This window comes from Salvelinus alpinus, chromosome 16 (assembly GCF_045679555.1).
Source record: "Salvelinus alpinus chromosome 16, SLU_Salpinus.1, whole genome shotgun sequence".
Taxonomy (NCBI): Eukaryota; Metazoa; Chordata; class Actinopteri; order Salmoniformes; family Salmonidae; genus Salvelinus; species Salvelinus alpinus.
This window is the reverse complement of record NC_092101.1, coordinates 1,810,907-1,834,982: the sequence shown is the minus strand read 5'-3', so window position 1 is coordinate 1,834,982 and position 24,076 is coordinate 1,810,907. Positions and strand designations below refer to the sequence as shown.

At 44.5% G+C, this 24,076-nt stretch overlaps 1 protein-coding gene across 1 annotated transcript in view; it reads right to left on the bottom strand.

The window, feature by feature from the left end:
• The window catches only part of LOC139540654 (atrial natriuretic peptide receptor 2-like), a 29,334-nt gene extending 5,826 nt beyond the window's left edge, over window positions 1-23,508 (bottom strand). Inside the window, exons 1-16 of the mRNA XM_071344473.1 lie at window positions 23,403-23,508; window positions 22,539-22,629; window positions 22,045-22,177; window positions 21,438-21,561; window positions 18,499-18,603; window positions 18,126-18,228; window positions 17,521-17,666; window positions 17,274-17,346; window positions 15,641-15,785; window positions 15,174-15,260; window positions 11,162-11,305; window positions 10,823-10,944; window positions 4,412-4,556; window positions 3,919-3,967; window positions 3,712-3,819; window positions 3,308-3,427 (exon numbers count right to left, since the gene is read on the bottom strand). Coding sequence (XP_071200574.1) covers window positions 3,308-3,427; window positions 3,712-3,819; window positions 3,919-3,967; window positions 4,412-4,556; window positions 10,823-10,944; window positions 11,162-11,305; window positions 15,174-15,260; window positions 15,641-15,785; window positions 17,274-17,346; window positions 17,521-17,666; window positions 18,126-18,228; window positions 18,499-18,603; window positions 21,438-21,561; window positions 22,045-22,177; window positions 22,539-22,629; window positions 23,403-23,441 — 1,734 coding nt within the window. The 5' untranslated portion in view covers window positions 23,442-23,508. The remainder of the gene's footprint in view (window positions 1-3,307; window positions 3,428-3,711; window positions 3,820-3,918; window positions 3,968-4,411; window positions 4,557-10,822; window positions 10,945-11,161; window positions 11,306-15,173; window positions 15,261-15,640; window positions 15,786-17,273; window positions 17,347-17,520; window positions 17,667-18,125; window positions 18,229-18,498; window positions 18,604-21,437; window positions 21,562-22,044; window positions 22,178-22,538; window positions 22,630-23,402) is intronic.
• Window positions 23,509-24,076: the final 568 nt, after the last annotated feature.

Genomic DNA, 24,076 nt, shown 5'->3' with positions numbered 1-24,076 from the left:
GGTCTAATCCTGAATGCTGGTGAAAAGCGCATTCCAGACAGTGTCTATTCCGCAAGTTACCACCGACTAAATCTATGACGTTAAAATGCCTATTTACTCTGTTCCATCTGACTGCGCAATCCAGTCTCATCATCCCAGCTAGGCCAGTTATAAACTTGATCTCCACTATAAAAAGCATCTAGACATTATCTCACATTTCTTTTAGACTAACATTTAGTTTTCAACAGCGGAGATTTGTATACACCTTGCAGTCTGTCTCTCCAACATTTGCAACAATATTTCAATATTCAAATTGTCCCATTAATGTCCCATTGTAATGAACGAGTCGGGACGAGACAGACAGATAGGCAGCGTTTCTTAGTAAGTCGAAATCATGAATCAGCTGGCATCATTTTTATGGATATATATACACTGCTCAAAATATTAAAGGGAACACTTAAACAACACAATGTAACTCCAAGTCAATCACACTTCTGTGGAATCAAACTGTCCACTTAAGAAGCAACACTGATTGACAATAAATTTCACATGCTGTTGTGCAAATGGAATAGACAACAGGTGGAAATTATAGGCAATTAGCAAGACACCCCCAATAAAGGAGTGGTTCTGCAGGTGGTGACCACAGACCACTTCTCAGTTCCTATGCTTCCTGGCTGATGTTTTGGTCACTTTTTAATGCTGGCGGTGCTTTCACTCTAGTGGTAGCATGAGACGGAGTCTACAACCCACACAAGTGGCTCAGGTAGTGCAGCTCATCCAGGATGGCACATCAATGTGAGCTGTGGCAAGAAGGTTTGCTGTGTCTGTCAGCGTAGTGTCCAGGGCATGGAGGCGCTACCAGGAGACAGGCCAGTACATCAGGAGACGTGGAGGAGGCCGTAGGAGGGCAACAACCCAGCAGCAGGACCGCTACCTCTGCCTTTGAGCAGGAGAAGCACTGCCAGAGCCCTGCAAAATGACCTCCAGCAGGCCACAAATGTGCATGTGTCTGCTCAAACAGTCATAAACAGACTCCATGAGGGTGGTATGAGGGCCCGACGTCCACTGGTGGGGGTTGTGCTTACAGCCCAACACCATGCAGGACGTTTGGCATTTGCCAGAGAACACCAAGATTGGCAAATTTGCCACTGGCGCCCTGTGCTCTTCACAGATGAAAGCAGGTTCACACTGAGCACGTGACAGACGTGGCAGAGTCTGGAGACGCCGTTGAGAACCTTCTGCTGCCTGCAACATCCTCCAGCATGACCGGTTTGGCGGTGGGTCAGTCATGGTGTGGGGTGGCATTTCTTTGGGGGGCCGCACAGCCCTCCATGTGCTCGCCAGAGGTAGCCTGACTGCCATTAGGTACCGAGATGAGATCCTCAGACCCCTTGTGAGACCATATGCTGGTGCGGTTGGCCCTGGGTTCCTCCTAATGCAAGACAATGCTAGACCTCATGTGGCTGGAGTGTGTCAGCAGTTCCTGCAAGAGGAAGGCATTGATGCTATGGACTGGCCCGCCCTTTCCCCAGACTTGAATCCAATTGAGCACATCTGGGACATCATGTCTCGCTCCATCCACCAACGCCGCGTTTCACCACAGACTGTCCAGGAGTTGGCGGACGCTTTAGGCCAGGTCTGGGAGGAGATGCCTCAGGAGACCATCCGCCACCTCATCAGGAGCATGCCCAGGCGTTGTAGGGAGGTCATACAGGCACGTGGAGGCCACACACACTACTGAGCCTCATTTTGACTTGTTTTAAGGACATTACATCAAAGTTGGATCAGTGTGGTTTTCCACTTTCATTTTGAGTGTGACTCCAAATCCAAATCCATTGAGTGTGACTCCATGGGTTGATCAATTTGATTTCCATTGATCATTTCTGTGTGATTTTGTTGTCAGCACATTCAACTATGTAAAGAAAAAAGTATTTAATAATAATATTTCATTCATTCAGATCTAGGATGTGTTATTTTAGTGTTCCCTTTATTTTTTTGAGCAGTGTACAAAGAAATGTAATTTGAAAAAAGGTAAAACGAAATGAAGTGCAGCTACTGTAGTTTGCAGTCTTTCCAGCGTCAATTTGAGGCGATTGTGTTAGCTGTGGTGTTGGCTAACTCCTCTGAACAAGTGTCCTGACGAGTGAGCACATTCGCACATTCTCTATGCCAGGCGAAATCGCGCCTCATTAGCTCATTGTTATGGATGTATCCAAATAAATGTCACTAGAAAACAGTTAAACAAATGCAAATGATGCTACTTTTCTGTTATTCTGGCTGCAATTTTTAGCCATAGTTGGCTAGCTAGCAAGCAAGGGATAAGAACATTGCAAGCCAGTATGGCAATGGAACATTTAGAACGAACAACTGGGTCCATAGATACAGAACAACACCAGCCGGCTTGGGTAGCAACCCTAGAATTGTGTCTGGACTATATCTTGTGGAAGGATGAAATAATATGAATAAATTCATCAAAATAATGTTTTTAATGAAAATATGTCAATCATTATTTTAATATGTTGGTAACCCGTTGTATAAAAGTGAAAATGCCCTCGAAGCCGGTGTTTGGAGGATATATTGGCACGGTTTGACCTTGACTTCGTCTCGGGCCTAACATTGCCCATGCCAATATATCCTCCAAACACCGGCTTCGAGGACATTATCACTTAAAAATCATTTATGATTCGTGAACGCCTAATGTAGTTATTTTGTTAGATAGGCCTACTTCTCCCGATTAGCTGAAATCGTATTTTTCAAAGCTATTTTAGCTGTTACGCTAAACCAGGGGAGAACCAGGGGAGAATGACTGCCCCCCCATTCAATCCACAAAGTTCAAGGCCGACCGGGGTAATTCAAGCTTTGTTTGCAGAAAACAGGATCCCCCATTATAGTGAAGGGGAAAAGGGCAATCTAGAAAGAAAAGGAGTTCACATGTACAGATGTGGTAGGGATTAACCATGGCCAGGAAATGAAAAGAAGGAAAGGAAGTTAGGAAAGGAAGCTCACTCAGAAAGGAGGATAGAAAAGGGAGCGCAAGCTGCTTCGGGGCTGCACCTGGATGCATCTCCAGGCAGGCCCCGGCTAAAGCCAGTGTGAGAAACTTGCTAGCAAGTGTTTGTGCTATGAAACTAAATACATACTGCACTCTGACCCACAAAACTTGTTTGCTAGATTAAGGATTATGTTGTAAGAAAAAGTAAGGAAAGTGAACTTCAACACAATATGTCGTTTTATTGAGATTTGCAGCTGTTTGTAAGTAATGATTTTGCTAGCTTCTGAAATAACTTACTCATCCTTTAAGTGGCCAAATGTTATATCAGAGCATTACCAGATTCATCATCATGTCCACAGGGCTGACTTTGTGTGGGTTCATTTTATCCAGCATCTTCTTCACCTGCTCAAAAGTTGGCCTCAATGTGACATTTTGAGACCAGCACTTCTTTATCAGCTGTTGAAGTATTAGTGTAGAGATACAAAAAAAAGAAATTAGCCACTTTGGCACACTTACCGTACACCTAAAAGATTTTACCCCAAAACTTGAATGGTGACATTTGAATGGTGACATGCACAATGTTTGAGGGACAGTGTCAAACATGAACAAAAAAATACAAGGTAAAGAAATATTTGGGGGTAAAATGCTCCTTAAAGTGCTTAAATTAATCGATCTGAATCATTGGACAAAGTATATTAAATAATAAGCCACAGCAAATGTCAGTGGATTTTGTCACAGACCTCACAGTAATCTCCCCGGTCAGGACAATCAGTATCCGCTTTCCCAGCTTTCAGTTCCGGCAGGGAAGGGCGCCACGTGATATCCAACTTCACGCCATCCGTTTGGTCCTGTCGGAGAGGTGTTCGTAGAAAAAAATGTTAAACAAAAACCTAAGCGTGCATGGTCAAAGGTCATTATCATTAGTATTATCTTTCTATCATACTTACTGAAAGGAGGTCAGAGCGAGTGGCAATCTCAACTAAGATGATAGAGTAGCTGGGGAGGAGAAGACACAGAAACCATTGAACACATCTAAAACCACCAGATCATACAGATGGTATCACCGTATCCCAGATTTTTCAAGCATGCTCTTTTATAGCCTACATGTCTGAGACTCAATTTAGCATAGCATAAAACTACTGACATATAGTAAACCACTTTCGATGAAAAACGTGCAGGTACTGTTGTGCTGATTTAAACAACATGTCGATGGTCTAGTATTTAAGTCATTACCATACCACCATAATAATATTACATACAGTAAGTACAATTGTTATCACCAGGGTTGGGCTTAATTCCATTTCAATTATAAATTCACAAAGTCAAATTTGAATTTCCCTCAGTACTTTTCAACTGACTGAACTGAAATGGAATTAGCCCCAAACATGGTTATCACCATGGTGCAACTATATAATAGCTGTCGCAGTTGGGCTCCAGTACCTGTAAATGTCAGCCGCCGGAGTGACATTAGAGCTGCTTCCCAGGAGGACCTCAGGGGCATAGTATATACGGTAGGTATCCTCACGGTGGAACCCATTACTGACTACCTCAAAGTCCTCCTTTCTGTAGGCTGTCAGGCCATAGTCTGGAACAACACAGGATAAATTCAATTTTCAAATGTTTTCCTAGGCTTTTTTACCGGTCCTGTGTACTCACTAATGTAAACCAAACATAATATGCTACGATACAATACCATTTTAATTGTCTTTTGTGAAATAAATGTTGCCTTTTCTTTCTTATGTTGTTCCAAATCTCTGAGGTTTTTATACACCTTAGTCAAATAAATTTAAGTTTTTCACAATTCCTGACATTTAATCCTAGTAAAATTCACTGTCTTAGGTCAGTTAGGATCACCACTTTATTTTAAGAGTGAAATGTCAGAATAATAGTAGAGAATGATTTATTTCAGCATTTATTTCTTTCATCACATTCCCAATGGGTCAGAAGTTTACATACACTAAATTAGTATTTGGTAGCATTGCCTTTAAATTGTTTAACTTGGGTCAAACATTTTGGGTAGCCTTTCACAAGCTTCTCACAATAAGTTGGGTGAATTTTGCCCAATTCCTCCTGACAGAGCTGGTGTAACTGAGTCAGGTTTGCAGGCCTCCTTGCTCGCACACACTTTCACAGTTCTGCCCACACATTTTCTATGGGATTGAGGTCAGGGCTTTGTCATGGCCACTCCAATACCTTGACTTTGTTGTCCTTAAGCCATTTTGCCACAACTTTGGAAGTATGCTTGGGGTCATTGTCCATTTGGGAGACCCATTTGCAACCAAGCTTTAACTTCCTGACTGATGTCTTGAGATGTTGCTTCAATATATCCACATAATTTTGCTCTCATGATGCCATCTATTTTGTGAAGTGAAGTGCACTTTTGTGAAGTGCACCAGTCCCTCCTGCAGCAAAGCACCCCCACAACATGATGCTGCTTCTTCGGCTTGCAAGCCTCCCCTAAAGCCTCCCCAAGCCTCCCCCTTTTTCCTCAAAACATAGCGATGTAAGTACTTCCGGGTTGGAGCGAGTGGTCGCATTTCGCATTTCGCTCCGCAGGTAGTATTACATTTCATTACAGTACAACGGTTTGATTTGTCTGATCTTAGCTAGCTACATAGCCGTCTTTGTATCAAAGATAATTGTGTAGTTTAGAGTAATTATCGTAATTACCGAGGTTAGTTAGCCAGCTATTTTCGTCCCTCTAACGTAGTCAACACTGCTAGCTGGCCAGCAGCTAGCCAGCTAGCCAACGTCTACCGTCTACCGAATAGCAGCACTGTAGAAACTATTACATTACAACGGAACGACTTGATTAGTGTAGTGTTAGCTAGCTACATAGTTGTCTTTGCTGTCTTTGTATCCAAGATAATTGTGTAGTTTAGAGTAATTATCGTAATTACCGAGGTTAGCTAGCCAGCTATTTTCGTCCTAACGTAGGCAACACTGCTAGCTAGCCAGCAGCTAGCCAGCCAGCCAACGTCTACCGTCTACCGAATAGCAGCACTGTAGAAACTATTACATTACAACGGAACGACTTGATTAGTGTAGTGTTAGCTAGCTACATAGTTGTCTTTGCTGTCTTTGTATCCAAGATAATTGTGTAGTTTAGAGTAATTTGTCAAGGTTACCTAGCCAGTTACCGAGGCTACCTAGCCAGCTACACTTTCAAACTAAGTCAACAACGCAGCCACTGCTAGCTAGCCTACTTCACCAGCCAGCAGCACTGTATCATTTTAGTCAATAAGATTTTCTGCAACGTAAGCTTAACTTTCTGAACATTCGAGACGTGTAGTCCACTTGTCATTCCAATCTCTTTTGCATTAGCGTAGCCTCTTCTGTAGCCTGTCAACTATGTGTCTGTCTATCCCTCTTCTCTCGTCTCTGCACAGACCGTACAAACGCTTCACACCGCGTGGCCGCCGCCACTCTAACCTGGTGGTCCCAGCGCGTACGACCCACGTGGAGTTCCAGGTCTCCGGCAGCCTCTGGAACTGCCGATCTGCGGCCAACAAGGCAGAGTTCATCTCAGCCTATGCTTCCCTCCAGTCCCTCGACTTCTTGGCACTGACGGAAACATGGATTACCACAGATAACACTGCTACTCCTACTGCTCTCTCCTCGTCTGCCCACGTGTTCTCGCACACCCCGAGAGCTTCTGGTCAGCGGGGTGGTGGCACTGGGATCCTCATCTCTCCCAAGTGGACATTCTCTCTTTCTCCCCTGACCCATCTGTCTATCGCCTCCTTTGAATTCCATGCTGTCACAGTTACCAGCCCTTTCAAGCTTAACATCCTTATCATTTATTGCCCCCCAGGTTCCCTTGGAGAGTTCATCAATGAGCTTGACGCCGTGATAAGTTCCTTTCCTGAGGATGGCTCACCTCTCACAGTTCTGGGTGACTTTAACCTCCCCACGTCTACCTTTGACTCATTCCTCTCTGCCTCCTTCTTTCCACTCCTCTCCTCTTTTGACCTCACCCTCTCACCTCCCCCCCCTACTCACAAGGCAGGCAATACGCTTGACCTCATCTTTACTAGATGCTGTTCTTCCACTAATCTCATTGCAACTCCCCTCCAAGTCTCCGACGACTACCTTGTATCCTTTTCCCTCTCGCTCTCATCCAACACTTCCCACACTGCCCCTACTCGGATGGTATCGCGCCGTCCCAACCTTCGCTCTCTCTCCCCCGCTACTCTCTCCTCTTCCATCCTATCATCTCTTCCCTCTGCTCAAACCTTCTCCAACCTATCTCCTGATTCTGCCTCCTCAACCCTCCTCTCCTCCCTTTCTGCATCCTTTAACTCTCTATGTCCCCTATCCTCCAGGCCGGCTCGATCCTCCCCTCCTGCTCCGTGGCTCGACGACTCATTGCGAGCTCACAGAACAGGGCTCCGGGCAGCCGAGCGGAAATGGAGGAAAACTCGCCTCCCTGCGGACCTGGCATCCTTTCACTCCCTCCTCTCTACATTCTCCTCTTCTGTCTCTGCTGCTAAAGCCACTTTCTACCACTCTAAATTCCAAGCATCTGCCTCTAACCCTAGGAAGCTCTTTGCCACCTTCTCCTCCCTCCTGAATCCTCCTTCCCCTCCCTCCCCCTCCCCCCTCTCTGCTGATGACTTCGTCAACCATTTTGAAAAGAAGGTCGACGACATCCGATCCTCGTTTGCTAAGTCAAACGACACCGCTGGTTCTGCTCACACTGCCCTACCCTGTGCTTTGACCTCTTTCTCCCCTCTCTCTCCAGATGAAATCTCGCGTCTTGTGACGGCCGGCCGCCCAACAACCTGCCCGCTTGACCCTATCCCCTCCTCTCTTCTCCAGACCATTTCCGGAGACCTTCTCCCTTACCTCACCTCGCTCATCAACTCATCCTTGACCGCTGGCTACGTCCCTTCCGCCTTCAAGAGAGCGAGAGTTGCACCCCTTCTGAAAAAACCTACACTCGATCCCTCCGATGTCAACAACTACAGACCAGTATCCCTTCTTTCTTTTCTCTCCAAAACTCTTGAACGTGCCGTCCTTGGCCAGCTCTCCTGCTATCTCTCTCAGAATGACCTTCTTGATCCAAATCAGTCAGGTTTCAAGACTAGTCATTCAACTGAGACTGCTCTTCTCTGTGTCACGGAGGCGCTCCGCACTGCTAAAGCTAACTCTCTCTCCTCTGCTCTCATCCTTCTAGACCTATCGGCTGCCTTTGATACTGTGAACCATCAGATCCTCCTCTCCACCCTCTCCGAGTTGGGCATCTCCGGCGCGGCCCACGCTTGGATTGCGTCCTACCTGACAGGTCGCTCCTACCAGGTGGCGTGGCGAGAATCTGTCTCCGCACCACGTGCTCTCACCACTGGTGTCCCCCAGGGCTCTGTTCTAGGCCCTCTCCTATTCTCGCTATACACCAAGTCACTTGGCTCTGTCATATCCTCACATGGTCTCTCCTATCATTGCTATGCAGACGACACACAATTAATCTTCTCCTTTCCCCCTTCTGATAACCAGGGGGCAAATCGCATCTCTGCATGTCTGGCAGACATATCAGTGTGGATGACGGATCACCACCTCAAGCTGAACCTCGGCAAGACGGAGCTGCTCTTCCTACCGGGGAAGGACTGCCCGTTCCATGATCTCGCCATCACGGTTGACAACTCCATTGTGTCCTCCTCCCAGAGCGCTAAGAACCTTGGCGTGATCCTGGACAACACCCTGTCGTTCTCAACTAACATCAAGGCGGTGACCCGTTCCTGTAGGTTCTTGCTCTACAACATTCGCAGAGTACGACCCTGCCTCACACAGGAAGCGGCGCAGGTCCTAATCCAGGCACTTGTCATCTCCCGTCTGGATTACTGCAACTCGCTGTTGGCTGGGCTCCCTGCCTGTGCCATTAAACCCCTACAACTCATCCAGAACGCCGCAGCCCGTCTGGTGTTCAACCTTCCCAAGTTCTCTCACGTCACCCTGCTCCTCCGCTCTCTCCACTGGCTTCCAGTTGAAGCTCGCATCCGCTACAAGACCATGGTGCTTGCCTACGGAGCTGTGAGGGGAACGGCACCTCCGTACCTTCAGGCTCTGATCAGGCCCTACACCAAAACAAGGGCACTGCGTTCATCCACCTCTGGCCTGCTCGCCTCCCTACCTCTGAGGAAGTACAGCTCCCGCTCAGCCCAGTCAAAACTGTTCGCTGCTCTGGCACCCCAATGGTGGAACAAACTCCCCCACGACGCCAGGTCAGCGGAGTCAATCACCACCTTCCGGAAACACCTGAAACACCACCTCTTTAAGGAATACCTAGGATAGGATAAAGTAATCCTTCTAACCCCCCCCCCTTAAAAGAGTTAGATGCACTATTGTAAAGTGGTTGTTCCACTGGATATCATAAGGTGAATGCACCAACTTGTAAGTCGCTCTGGATAAGAGCGTCTGCTAAATGACTTAAATGTAAATGTAAATATGGTCATTATGGCCAAACTATTTTTGTTTCATCAGACCAGAGACCAGACATTTCTCCAAAAAGTATGATCTTTGTCCCCATGTGCAGTTGCAAACCGTAGACTGGCTTTTTTATGGCGGTTTTGGAGAAGTGGCTTCTTCCTTGCTGAGCGGCCTTTCAGGTTATGTCGATATAGGACAAATTTTACTGTGGATATAGATACTTTTTTACCTGTTTCCTCCAGCATCTTCACAAGGTCCTTTGCTGTTGTTCTGGTTTTGATTTGCACTTTTCGCACCAAAGTACGTTCATCTCTAGGAGACAGAACGCGTCTCCTTCCTGAGTGGTATGATGGCTGCGTGGTCCCATGGTGTTTATACTTGCGTACTATTGTTTGTACAGATGAACGTGGTACCTTCAGGTGTTTGGAAATTGCTCCCAAGGATGAACCAGACTTGTGGAGGTCTACAATTTTTTTCTGAGGACTTGGCTGATTTCTTTTGATTTTCCCATGATGTCAAGCAAAGAGGCACTGCGTTTGAAGGTAGGTCTTGAAATACATTGTCACGCCCTGACCGTAGATTGCTTTGTATGTTTCTATTTTTAGTTTGGTCAGGGTGTGACGTGGGTGGGTATTCTATGTCTGGGTATTCTATGTTGTAGGTCTAGGTTTTCTGTTTCTGTGTGTTTGGCCTGGTGTGGTTCCCAATCAGAGGCAGCTGTCTATCGTTGTCTCTGATTGGGAGCCATATTTAGGTAGCCTGTTGTCCCACTTTTGTTTGTGGGTGGTTGTTTCCTGTTTAGTGTTTTGTTTCACCTTTCAGGACTGTTCGTTTGTCGTTTTTGTTGTTTGTCAAGTGTTACCACGCTGCACCTTGGTCCTCCTCTCCTTCTCCAGACGACAATCGTTACATACATCCACAGGTACACCTCCAGTTGACTCAAATTATGTCAATTATCAGAAGCTTCTAAAGCCATGACATCATTTTCTGGAATTTTCCAAGCTGTTTTAAAGGCACAGTCAACTTAGTGTATGTAAACTTCTGACCCACTGGAATTGTGATACATTGAATAATAAGTGAAATAATCTGTCTGTAAACAATTGTTGGGAAAATTACTTGTGTCATGCACAAAGTAGATGTCCTAACCGACTTGCCAAAACTATAGTTTGTTAACAAGACATTTGTGGAGTGGTGGAAAACGAGTTTTAATGACTCCAACCTAAGTGTATGTAAACTTCCGACTTCAACTGTATATACTCACACGAGAGGCTTGAAACAACACAGTGTCAGCTGCAGAGGAGTGCCTCTGGAGCAGGTTAGGGGTTAAGTGCCTTGCTCAAGGACAAAACAGTAGTAGATAAAGGCATGTTGAAAATATGCTGCCTGCCTACACACTCCTACAGAGGGAAGTCTTAATTGCATCACCTGAGATTTTGCAAACCCAGCGGTCGTCAATGACGCAATTCCTTGAGTGAAGTCTGCCATGAAACATCTTGTGTTGGTGGAGATAAGCCATTCCACGGGCTATGTCAGTAGCAAAGGACAACCTGTGTGCCAGCATAAATGAAGAACACAAAAAAAAACAATTAGGTTCAATTACATCATGGTCCCAGACACATATTGAGCCAAGTTCTAGACTAAGAAGCATGTTTAATGGAAATGCTTTTAGTGCAGGACTAGGTTAATGTCCAGGAAACCGCCCTATATAGTGCAGTATTCTTTCTTCCGACAGATGGTAGAAAAAGCTGATGTCTTGACAGTCACCTGAAGCCCCAGTTGATTGGCACATCCTCATTCAGGAGGACATCAGCCAGGCTTCCTTTGGGGCAGTACTCGGTGATGATACTGACGTAGGGGACCTCAATGGAACCACCGATAAACTTGGAGAGATTCGGGTGATCCAGTTCCCTAAGGAAAAGCAATGCCATATCTAGAAATGAACTAGTGGTGCAAATGTGTCACATCCAATCACACCGGACGTCAACGACAAATCAACATCCAATTTTAGTTTGATGTCGAGTCGTCAACGAAGGTGAATTCATTTGAAATGAACCAAACCTTGAAATCACCTTGCCGTTGATATGTTGTTGAAATCTAGGTTGAAATTAGACAAAAAACTGTATGTTCAACATTGAATTGAAAAGTCTACTTCCGGCGCCGACAGACATGGCCGCCTCGCTTCGCGTTCCTAGGAAACTATGCAGTATTTAGTTTTTTTACATGTTATTTCTTACATTGGTACCCCAGGTAATCTTAGGTTTCATTACATACAGTCGGGAGGAACTACTGAATATAAGAGCAACGTCAACTCACTGTCATTACGACCAGGAATATGACTCTCCCGAAGCGGATCCTGTGTTTTGCCTTCCACCCAGTACAATGGATCGGATCCCAGCCGGTGACCCTAAACAACGACGCCGTAAAAGGGGCAAACGAAGTGGTCTTCTGGTCAGGCTCCGGAGAAGGGCACACCGCGCTCCACTCCCTAGCATACTTCTCGCCAATGTCCAGTCTCTTGACAACAAGGTTGATGAAATCCGAGCAAGGGTAGCATTCCAGAGAGACATCAGAGACTGTAACATTCTTTGCTTCACGGAAACATGGCTCACTCGAGAGACGCTAACGGAGTCGGTGCAGCCAGCTGGTTTCTTCACGCATCGTGCCGACAGAAACAAACATCTTTCTGGTAAGAAGAGGGGTGGGGGGGTATGCCTTATGATTAACAACATGGTGTGATCATAACAACATACAGAAACTCAAGTCATTCTGTTCACCTGACTTAGAATTCCTCACAATCAAATGTCGACCGCATTATCTACCAAGGGAAATCTCTTCGATTATAATCACAGCCGTATATATTCCCCCCCAAGCAGACACATCGATGGCCCTGAACGAACTTTATCTGACTCTATGTAAACTAGAAAACACACACCCTGAGGCTGCATTCATCGTAGCTGGGGATTTTAACAAGGCTAATCTGAAAACAAAACTCCCTAAATTCTATCAGCATATCGATTGTGCTACCAGGGCTGGTAAAACCCTAGATCATTGTTATTCTAACTTCTGCGACGCATATAAGGCCCTCCCCCGCCCTCCTTTCGGAAAAGCTGATCAGGACTAAAACAAGAAGTTCCCGCGCTCAGGTCTGTTCAACGCTGGTCCGACCAATCTGATTCCCCGCTTCAAGACTGCTTCGATCACGTGGATTGGGATATGTTCCGCATTGCGTCCAACAACAACATTGACGAATACGCTGATTCGGTGAGCGAATTCATTAGAAAGTGCATCAGTGACGTAATACCCACAGCAAAGATTAAAACATTCCCAAACCAGAAACCGTGGATTGATGGCAGCATTCGTGTGAAACTGAAAGTGCGAACCACTGCTTTTAACCAGGGCAAGGTGACCGGAAACATGACCGAATACAAACAGTGTAGCTATTCCCTCCGCAAGGCAATCAAACAAGCTAAGTGCCAGTATAGAGACAAAGTAGAGTCGCAATTCAACAGCTCAAACACAAGAGGTATGTGGCAGGGTCTACAGTCAATCACGGATTACAAAAAGAAAACCAGCCCCGTCGCGGACCAGGATGTCTTGCTCCCAGACAGACTAAATAACTTTTTTGCTCGCTTTGAGGACAATACAGTGCCACTGACACGGCCCGCTACCAAAACCTGCGGGCTCTCCTTCACTGCAGCCGAGGTGAGTAAAACATTTAAACGTGTTAACCCTCGCAAAGCTCCAGGCCCAGACGGCGTCCTCAGAGCATGCGCAGACCAGCTGGCTGACCAGCTGGTGTGTTTAAGGACATATTCAATCAATCCTTATCCCAGTCTGCTGTTCCCACATGCTTCAAGAGGGCCACCATTGTTCCTGTTCCCAAGAAAGCTAAGGTAACTGAGCTAAACGACTACCGCCCCGTAGCACTCACTTCCGTCATCATGAAGTGCTTTGAGAGACTAGTCAAGGACCATATCACCTCCACCCTATCTGACACCCTAGACCCACTCCAATTTGATTACCGACCCAATAGGTCCACAGACGACGCAATCGCAATTACACTGCCCTAACCTATCTGGATAAGAGGAATACCTATGTAAGAATGCTGTTCATCGACTACAGCTCAGCATTTAACACCATAGTACCCTCCAAACTCGTCATCAAGCTCGAGACCCTGGGTCTCGACCCCGCCCTGTGCAACTGGGTACTGTACTTCCTGACGGGCCGCCCCAGGTGGTGAGGGTAGGTAACAACATCTCCACCCCGCTAATCCTCAACACTGGGGCCCCACAAGGGTGCGTTCTGAGCCCTCTCCTGTACTCCCTGTTTACCCACGACTGCGTGGCCATGCACGCCTCCAACTCAATCATCAAGTTTGCGGACGACACTACAGTGGTAGGCTTGATTACCAACAACGACGAGACGGCCTACAGGGAGGAGGTGAGGGCCCTCGGAGTGTGGTGTCAGGAAAATAACCTCACACTCAACATCAACAAAACAAAGGAGATGATTGTGGACTTCAGGAAACAGCAGAGGGAGCACCCCCCTATCCACATCGACGGGACAGTAGTGGAGAGGGTAGTAAGTTTTAAGTTCCTCGGCGTACACATCATGGACAAACTGAATTGGTCCACCCACACAGACAGCGTTGTGAAGAAGGCGCAGCAGCGCCTCTTCAACCTCAGGAGGCTGAAAAAATTTGGCTTGTCACCAAAAGCACTCACAAACTTCTACAGATGCACAATTGAGAGCATCCTGTCGGGCTGTATCACCGCCTGGTACGGCAACTGCTCCGCCCACAACCGTAAGGCTCTCCAGAGGGTATTGAGGTCTGCACAACGCATCACCGGGGGCAAACTACCTGCCCTACAGGACACCTACACCACCCGATGTCACAGGAAGGCCATAAAGATCATCAAGGACAACAACCACCCGAGCCACTGCCTGTTCACCCCGCTATCATCCAGAAGGCGAGGTCAGTACAGGTGCATCAAAGCAGGGACCGAGAGACTGAAAAACAGCTTCTATCTCAAGGCCATCAGACAGTTAAACAGCCACCACTAACATTTAGTGGCTGCTGCCAACATACTGACTCAACTCCAGCCACTTTAATAATGGGAATTGATGGAAATTTATGAAAAATATATCACTAGCCACTTTAAACAATGCCACTTAAAATAATGTTTACATACCCTACATTACTAATCTCATATGTATATACTGTACTCTATATCATCTACTGCATCTTGCCATCTTTATGTAATACATGTATCACTAGCCACTTTAAATTATGCCACTTTATGTTTATATACCCTACATTACTCATCTCATATGTATATACTGTACTCTATACCATCTACTGCATCTTGCCTATGCTGTTCTGTACCATCACTCATTCATATATCTTTATGTACATATTCTTTATCCCTTTACACTTGTGTGTATAAGGTAGTAGTTGTGGAATTGTTAGGTTAGATTACTCGTTGGTTATTACTGCATTGTCGGAACTAGAAGCACAAGCATTTTGCTACACTCGCATTAACATTCGCTAACCATGTGTATGTGACCAATAAAATTTAATTTAATTTACTTTTAATTGAATTGTGATGTTGAGAGAATGTCGATTCCACATGTTTTTCCTGATGGGATACTACTATGTGACTTTTATCAGAACTTCAGTAAGTGAAGAAAATGTTGCATGAGATCAATCAAAAATATATACTCTGGGTAATTGTGTCTGTGTGTGAGGTTTTAGGAGTACACACGTTGTACTCACCTCACTTCTTTCACCTCCCTCCTGATTGTTTTGGAGAGGGTGAAGTGTTTGTTCTGGATGTGTTTCACGGCTACAGTCCTTCCATCACTAACCAATAGAAAATAATGACTTTCTTTTAGTTATCAAGAAAAACAGCAAACTTACTACACGTTGACAGATGCAAAGCAACAGGTGTTAAAACAAATATTAGTGATACAAATAAAACTAGGTTCCTCATACAATAATTGTCTGAGAATATAGTTGACGACTGATAAGTGCACATTGGATAAGTGCATGTACTCCGTTTAAATGCATTGCAGTGCACTAGTTCTGAATCAAATACATGATTATCAATAGCCGTGAATATCTCTGCATGCTCCACTTTACAGCAGTCCCAGGCCACAGTACTTTCCCCCTTTCAACTGTGTAATAAATACCATGCCTTAGACATGCGTTACGAGGTACAGTGTTTAAGTAAGACGTCTTACTAAATGGCAGGTTGGATGAAGTTCTGTTTGAAGGTGGTGTTGACCACAGTGCAGACAGTCACGTCTGTAGTTCGGCTCACACTGGAGTTACTCTTCACCTGCTGGAGACTGGTCGTACTGCAGAAGCCCGTGTAACACACTTTACCTGCATACGCCAAAAAAGGAAACTTTTAGGTATAGAAATGTATGTAAAAGACATTCCCCGGATGGAAATGTGTGTGCAGCATTGAAGAAAACATGTTTGGATGCGTGACATGCTCTTTTACATTCATTTATTTGCTATATTGTGCGAGACATGTCAAAGAAACGAGAAAATAATCCTGCAAATTACAATTGTGAATGCTGCAAATTACTATCCCTGGACAATAAAACTAGTGGCAAGAAAAAGTATGTAAACTCTTTGCAATTACCTGGATTGGAGATGTTGGTTAGAGCTGCCTTGCCCTATAAAAAACACTCTCAACATTAGAGTTTGCTATTCACAAGAAGCATTGCCTGTTGTGAACCATGCCTCGAACAAAAGAGATCTCAGAAGACCCAAGATTAAGAATTGTTGACTTGCATAAAGCTGGAAAGGGTTACAAAAGTATCTCTAAAAGCCTTGATGTTCACCAGTCCACGGTAAGACAAATTGTCTATATATTGAGAAAGTTCAGCACTGTTTCTACTCTCCCTAGGAGTCCTGCAAAGATGACTGCAAGAGCACAGCGCAGAATACTCAATGAGGTTAAGAAGAATCCTAGAGTGTCAGCTAAAGACTTACAGAAATCTCCGGAACATGTTAACATCTCTGTTGACGAGTCTACGACACGTAAAACACTAAACAAAATATTCTGTGGACAGATGAAACTAAAATTGAGTTGTTTGGAAGGAACATAAAACACTATGTGTGGGGAAAAAAGGCGCAAAAATTAAAAATGAATTCCCAAGTTTATCAATACATTTTGCAGGAGAATGTAAGGCTATCTGTCTGACAATTGAAGCTCAACAGGAGTTGGGTGATGCAACAGGACAACAACCCAAAACACAGAAGTATATCAACAAAAGTATGGCTTCAACAGAAGAAAATACGCCTTCAGGAGTGGCCCAGTCAGAGTCCTGACCTCAACCCGATTGAGATGCTGTGGCATGACCTCAAGAAAGCAGTTCATAACAGACATCCCAAGAATATTGCTGAACTGAAACAGTTTTGTAAAGAGGAATGGTCCAAAATTCCTCCTGACCGTTGTACAGGTCTGATCCGCAACTACAGAAAATGTTTGGTTGGGATTATTGCTGCCAAAGGAGGGTCTACCAGTTATTAAATCCAAGGGTTCACATACTTCTCCTCCCTGCTCTGTGAATGTTTTCAGGGTGTTTTCAATAAAGACATGAAAATATATAATTGTTTGTGTGTTATTAGTTTAAGCAGATTGTGTTTGTCTATTGTTGTGACTTAGATGAAGATCAGATCTAATTTTATGACCAATTTCTGCAGAAGTCCAGGTAATTCCAAAGGGTTCACATACTTTTTCTTGCCACTGTATGTTTTTGACCTGCATTGCATAAGCAAGCAAGCAAAAGAGTTCACCTTTTTGCTCTTTTCACTTATTTTCTCATTTATGAATCCATCTCAGATGACATCTCATCTTACCAAACATTATATTTTTATAGTTGATAATCCAGCTTTCGTCCCAAAACATCTTCTGTTTCTGGTACTGGAACCACTATCGAGACAGAGAGAAGACATCGATCAAAAACATCTGCATTGGATGAGAATGACTTGCCTGGTTCATGACCAAACTCTGAAGTGAGTTTGTTTTGTGCCTGGTCTGGATGCAAGAGAATATAAAAAAAAAAAGTAGTATTGTTTGGTGTATATGTTTTGTTTGGTGCCTCACCACCATGGTTAAGATGAAGCCACCGAAGAAGAGTGTGACGGGCAGTCCGATGGCCACCTTGATGGTGATGGACATGGGGCAGGCACCACAGTCCGCCGGGCACGTGAGACAGTTCTCCTCCAGCTCGCAGACATCATCCCCACACACTGAGATACACACACACACACACACACACACACACACACACACACACACACACACACACACACACACACACACACACACACACACACACACACACACACACACACAATCCCATGTAACTATTATGACACAGGAGTACCTTTTGTCTTTGCCTTGAAAAAACTACTAAGAACCTGGGAAACCAGCTGGCTTATTAGTAACATTAGCGTGTCAATCTAAGCACCAAGAAGAAAAGATGACCACTACAACCCAGCCTAGAGTTGAACACTTCTGTGCAGCAACAACATCCTAATGTCTGGATTTTTCCGCAACAAATAAAGAACAAAGCCTAAAAAAACAATGTACAACAGTTATTATAATCCAACGTTTGGGTGCTCACCACATGGGGTGAGCCTTGAGTAGCAATAGCAGTTTTGCATCACGACAAATGGATACACTGCTGGCGTTAGCAGCACACTGACCTTGAGCACTGACGACCAGCACCTTGGACTCCAGAGCTGCATGCATATGTCCAATTTTGATATGGGCAATGACTGAGGTCACTCCGACATGAATCAGAACCACCTGGATGGGACCGTGATTAAAAAACTCAATTGTCAGATAGTTACCAAAGCACATAAAGACAACATGAGCACTACTGTTTACTAGTACCCTTAACACAGTATCGTGCCGATACTGGCTTTGATATTTATTTTCACATTGTCCTTTTCGGCCCAGTTCCAAAAACAATGGTGGATGCTGAACCAGGCCAGAGCAGTACAGCTTGGTTTGGTTCAGCTCGGTTCGGCTCAGTTGTGTGAATAGCCCTTACATTTACTTTGCAGTGGTAGGTACCTTTGATGTCCAGAACTTCGTGCTCATCTTTCCTGCTTTGGACACGGTGTGTGTCACAATCTTCCCGTCATCAGGGATCCACGGGCCACAAATACCGCCGTGCCTCTGTGGAGGCGACATGATTGGGTTAGCATCATAATCAAAACCAATCTAAATCCTTCAATCTTCAGCAATGTTATACCATTGTACTCAACAAACAATGATTGGTGGGTGGGGGAGAGAGAATGAGTGCTAACAAGCAGAGATGGACAGTTTTTTTCTGTTACACCTATTTGAAATGTGTATTTCAATGACAATTTTGAAATTTGTTTTACTCTGGGCTGAACTACACTCCAATGGATTTTGTAACAAGGTACTTTTGAGAGCTGTAATTTGTATTTTCAAAATGCTTGTGTATACCATTTTTTATTTTGGATCACAATTTTGTGGCTCTCTTTCACACTACATTGGTATCAGAAGTCTTATGGCACTATTGTGTGAAAGAGTGTCGGTTAAATGAACTAAATGTACATGTCAATGTAAATGTACATTAGAGTATTACTCTAATGAGCTCCTCCCCGAAATAAGGCCAATAGTAACAGCCAGTGTGATTTGCGAATTTGGTATGTTTATTTTCACACATACTGTACATTTACATTTTGGTCATTTAGAAGACATTCTTATCCAGAGTGACTTACAGTGATGGCACAGTCAAAGCAAGTAAAAGGTTTCTGTAACTGTTACTGAGAATGTTGTTGCTGAATGCTGTTGTTTATTGTATGCCTCTTGCCCCAAAAAGTCGCCTAAAGTCAACCCCTACCCTGGCCGCTTGAGTAGACCTGAAAGTATTGAATAAAATAATAGAATAGCATTATTGTCCATTTGGTTAGACCAGAAATGTACAGTGGGGAGAACAAGTATTTGATACACTGCCGATTTTGCAGGTTTTCCTACTTACAAAGCATGTAGAGGTCTGTAATTTTTATCATAGGTACACTTCAACTGTAAGAGACGGAATCTAAAACAAAAATCCAGAAAATCACATTGTATGATTTTTAAGTAATTCATTTGCATTTTATTGCATGACATAAGTATTTGATCACCTACCAACCAGTAAGAATTCCGGCTCTCACAGACCTGTTCGTTTTTCTTTAAGAAGCCCTCCTGTTCTCCACTCATTACCTGTATTAACTGCACCTGTTTGAACTCGTTACCTGTATAAAAGACACCTGTCCACACACTCAATCAAACAGACTCCAACCTCTCCACAATGGCCAAGACCAGAGAGCTGTGTAAGGACATCAGGGATCAAATTGTAGACCTGCACAAGGCTGGGATGGGCTACAGGACAATAGGCAAGCAGCTTGGTGAGAAGGCAACAACTGTTGGCGCAATTATTAGAAAATGGAAGAAGTTCAAGATGACGGTCAATCACCCTCGGTCTGGGGCTCCATGCAAGATCTCACCTCGTGGGGCATCAATGATCATGAGGAAGGTGAGGGATCAGCCCAGAACTACACGGCAGGACCTGGTCAATGACCTGAAGAGAGCTGGGACCACAGTCTCAAAGAAAACCAATAGTAACACACTACGCCGTCATGGATTAAAATCCTGCAGTGCACGCAAGGTCCCTCTGCTCAAGCCAGCGCATGTCCAGGACCGTCTGAAGTTTGCCAATGACCATCTGGATTATCCAGAGGAGGAATGGGAGAAGGTCATGTGGTCTGATGAGACAAAAATTGAGTTTTTTGGTCTAAACTCCACTCGCCGTGTTTGGAGGAAGAAGAAGGATGAGTACAACCCCAAGAACACCATCCCAACCGTGAAGCATGGAGGTGGAAACATCATTCTTTGGGGATGCTTTTCTGCAAAGGGGACAGGACGACTGCACCGTATTGAGGGGAGGATGGATGGGGCCATGTATCGCGAGATCTTGGCCAACAACCTCCTTCCCTAAGTAAGAGCATTGAAGATGGGTCATGGCTGGGTCTTCCAGCATGACAACGACCCGAAACACACAGCCAGGGCAACTAAGGAGTGGCTCCGTAAGAAGCATCTCAAGGTCCCGGAGTGGCCTAGCCAGTCTCCAGACCTGAACCCAATAGAAAATCTTTGGAGGGAGCTGAAAGTCCGTATTGCCCAGCGACAGCCCCGAAACCTGAAGGATCTGGAGAAGGTCTGTATGGAGGAGGAGTGGGCCAAAATCCCTGCTGCAGTGTGTACAAACCTGGTCAAGAACTACAGGAAACGTATGATCTCTGTAATTGCAAACAAAGGTTTCTGTACCAAATATTAAGTTCTGCTTTTCTGATGTATCAAATACTTATGTCATGCAATAAAATGCTAATTAATTACTTAAAAATCATACAATGTGATTTTCTGGATTTTTGTTTTAGATTCCGTCTCTCACAGTTGAAGTGTACCTATGATAAAAATTACAGACCTCTATATGCTTTGTAAGTAGGAAAACCTGCAAAATCGGCAGTGTATCAAATACTTGTTCTCCCCACTGTATCTTCTGTCTATTTCCCGACAACTCCATACAGACACATGTTGAGAGCTGTGCCCCTGGATAGGTGTTATAATATGACACATACCATTCAATCAGAAGGCAAAATGGAGGCACAATATTACTATTGCTTACTCTTATCTAATCCTCTCACATCTATCAAGTAGCCTAGGCCGGGGTGGGGGCTAAGAGTCAACTAGGGATTTTGAATCTGTCTTCCCCCTCAGTGTACTTTCATCAGACTGGCGGCGACCCAATACACACAGGGAAGCCCCGGAACATGTTCATTAGGCCATGAAACAGAAAACATTTCTAAAACGTCCTGAAATTGAAAACAAAAATGAACATTTCTTATTAGACAAGTCCAGGTATTCTCTCCCTGTTTCAGTCCGTTTTCTTACGTTTAGTGCCCAATGAACACAACCCAGATTTTTAGGGTGACAGTACTGACCATGAGAGCCAGAGGGCAGGAGTGAATGTTGGCATGGTAAATGCAACAGTTGATCTCGTTGGCGCTGTTCCAATTCGCGGGACAGTCGTGCTTGTCACAGAACCTTTTGGCTTCGGAGGCGTTGCTGGAGAGTGATGGGTAGATAGACATATAGATCTTTACAGTCTGTTTAAACAGCAATTATGTACAGTATCTAAAGGCATCCAGATATGAGGCTACAGTAAAACACAGGAGATCCACGGGTAATATATTTAAAAGGCCCTATAGGATGTACTTGGTTACCTCAACCCAAACAACTTTTTACACAAATGTTGACTGAGTAATGTAAATGATATCTTTACATTGGATTGCGAAGATATGCCTCAAACATTTACATTATAGATTGGACTTTTCAGTGTACACAGTAGATGGCAATCTACTAGATTGGATACACAGTAGATCTACTGTGTACACTGTATGGTTCAATCTATAAAGTAAATGTTTGAGTATCTTTCTCGGCATTCCCATTCCCAGTACATTTTTAATCTTCCTCATGTTGTGGTCATCAAATGTACGGACGGATAGGCAGATAGGTTTGGCAGGGAGTGAATTACAGACATTGGCTCACCTGAACTGGAATATCTTGTTTTTGACTGCATACTCGTAGAAGTCGTCTGATGCTGTGACGGTGTAGGTGACATTGAACTCCTCCCCGTCCGTCACTTTCTCCGGTGGCCGCAGCACCCACGACATCTCCAGCCCTGGACACACACACAGACACACACACACACACACACACACACACACACACACACACACACACACAGACACAGACAGACAGACAGACAGACAGACAGACAGACAGACAGACAGACAGACAGACAGACAGACAGACAGACAGACAGACAGACAGACAGACAGACAGACAGACAGACAGACAGACAGACACTGTTGAGGAAGGACTTTTTTGTGTGTATTCTCCAAGATAAGGCATCCAGTGACACCAGAAATCATCAAAGCAATATTTCTGGACTTTCTGACCATCAAATTATTAGCACTACAACAACAGCCCGCCTTCCCTCCTTTAAGTCAATTCCACACAATGAATGGGGTTGGACTTACCTCCACAGTTGATCATGTTGTAATCATTAGGGCTATCTAATGGCCAACAGTCATACTCGGTGTTATCCAGATCATGCCAGCAATCGACAACCTAGGTGCAACAGATTAATCCATCAAAAAGCTTAAACAAAGTATAGTATATAAAGTAAATAAATAAAACAATAAAATAAAAAGTAACATTTTTGGCCCACCATCGGATTTAATGTGACCTCACATGTGCGCTCAGACTCAACACTAGCCTGTTTGGTAATCTGTTGGCAAAATCAAAATTCAAAGAAAAGCAGTGAATTCATAATAAAATGCTATTTAGGTAAGTGAGGCAGCACCCACTGAGAAAATCACCCTCTGGTGTAATTACCCCATATAACAAAAAGTCACCACAGATAGAGAACATCAGAGCAGGTGACAAATGTACTGACTAAGGATATTAAAGAAAATGTACCTTACAAATCTTAACCAGACTCAGACATATGCTGAGCAGCCCTGTTTGCAGACAGACACTTCTAGCCAGAGTGCAATCTACATTTGCCCGGTGAAATGACGCAGGTCATGTCTGCAGCCACAAGTGTTTCTGACACGACAACAAAAGCAAGGGTGGTCCCCTCAACAATAATGAGCATGTTATTTTTGTGAACAAAATCAAAATGACATTCGCCATGGTGTGGACGTCTGTGTGCACTAAGATGCTCAGACTATGGAACAGCTACAATGAGATAAATTCAATCACACCAAACGTACCTCCAACACTCCTCTGGTCATAGATATGGTGGCACTGCCACCTAGTCACAGGCACCATCACAACAGCTTGGTTACCTGCACATACAACTCTACAGACAACATCCACAGTTCGTGTGGGGTACTTACCAAGGAGAGGGATAGGTATAGGGCTATCCATAGAGCCATGAGGTCTGTTTCTGTGAATGGCAAGCTCCAGAATGACTGACTAACTGACCGACCAACTATGTGTGTGAGCGAGTGAGTGTGTGTGTATGAGTGTGTGTGTGTGTGTGTGTGAGAGAGAGAGAGAGTGTGGGAGCATGTGTGTGTGTGTGCCCAGATTGCCCTCTACTCTCAACGGAGGTACTGAAGCCCCCTTAATTGTTCAATCAGTAAAAATAGCCTCTCCAATCAGAGATTGGGGATTGGCTCTCTGGAGCTGTGGCTCACCTTTACCTAACCTTCACCAACACCAACAGGAAACAACCAACAGAACCAAGTATTTGGGCACGAAGTTGCCCCTCTCTTTTTAAAGCCTCCATTGAGTTTAAAAAAACAAATCGATTGTTATTGTTGTGTATGTAGTCTGTGAAAAGAGTATATAGTGGTGTTACATTTAACAGTCTCTGAGTTAAATGTACACCCGTGAATTTGCTGTGTACCTTTCACACACATCTGTTTCCTGGAATATCATATCAAGTGTAAGTATCTACTGTACATGGACAATGGACCGTTTCCGAGAAGTAATAGCAAAAAGGGTGAAACTGGCCCATTGCATGCACTTACAGTATACAACACCCACAATTGCGATGAGATTAACA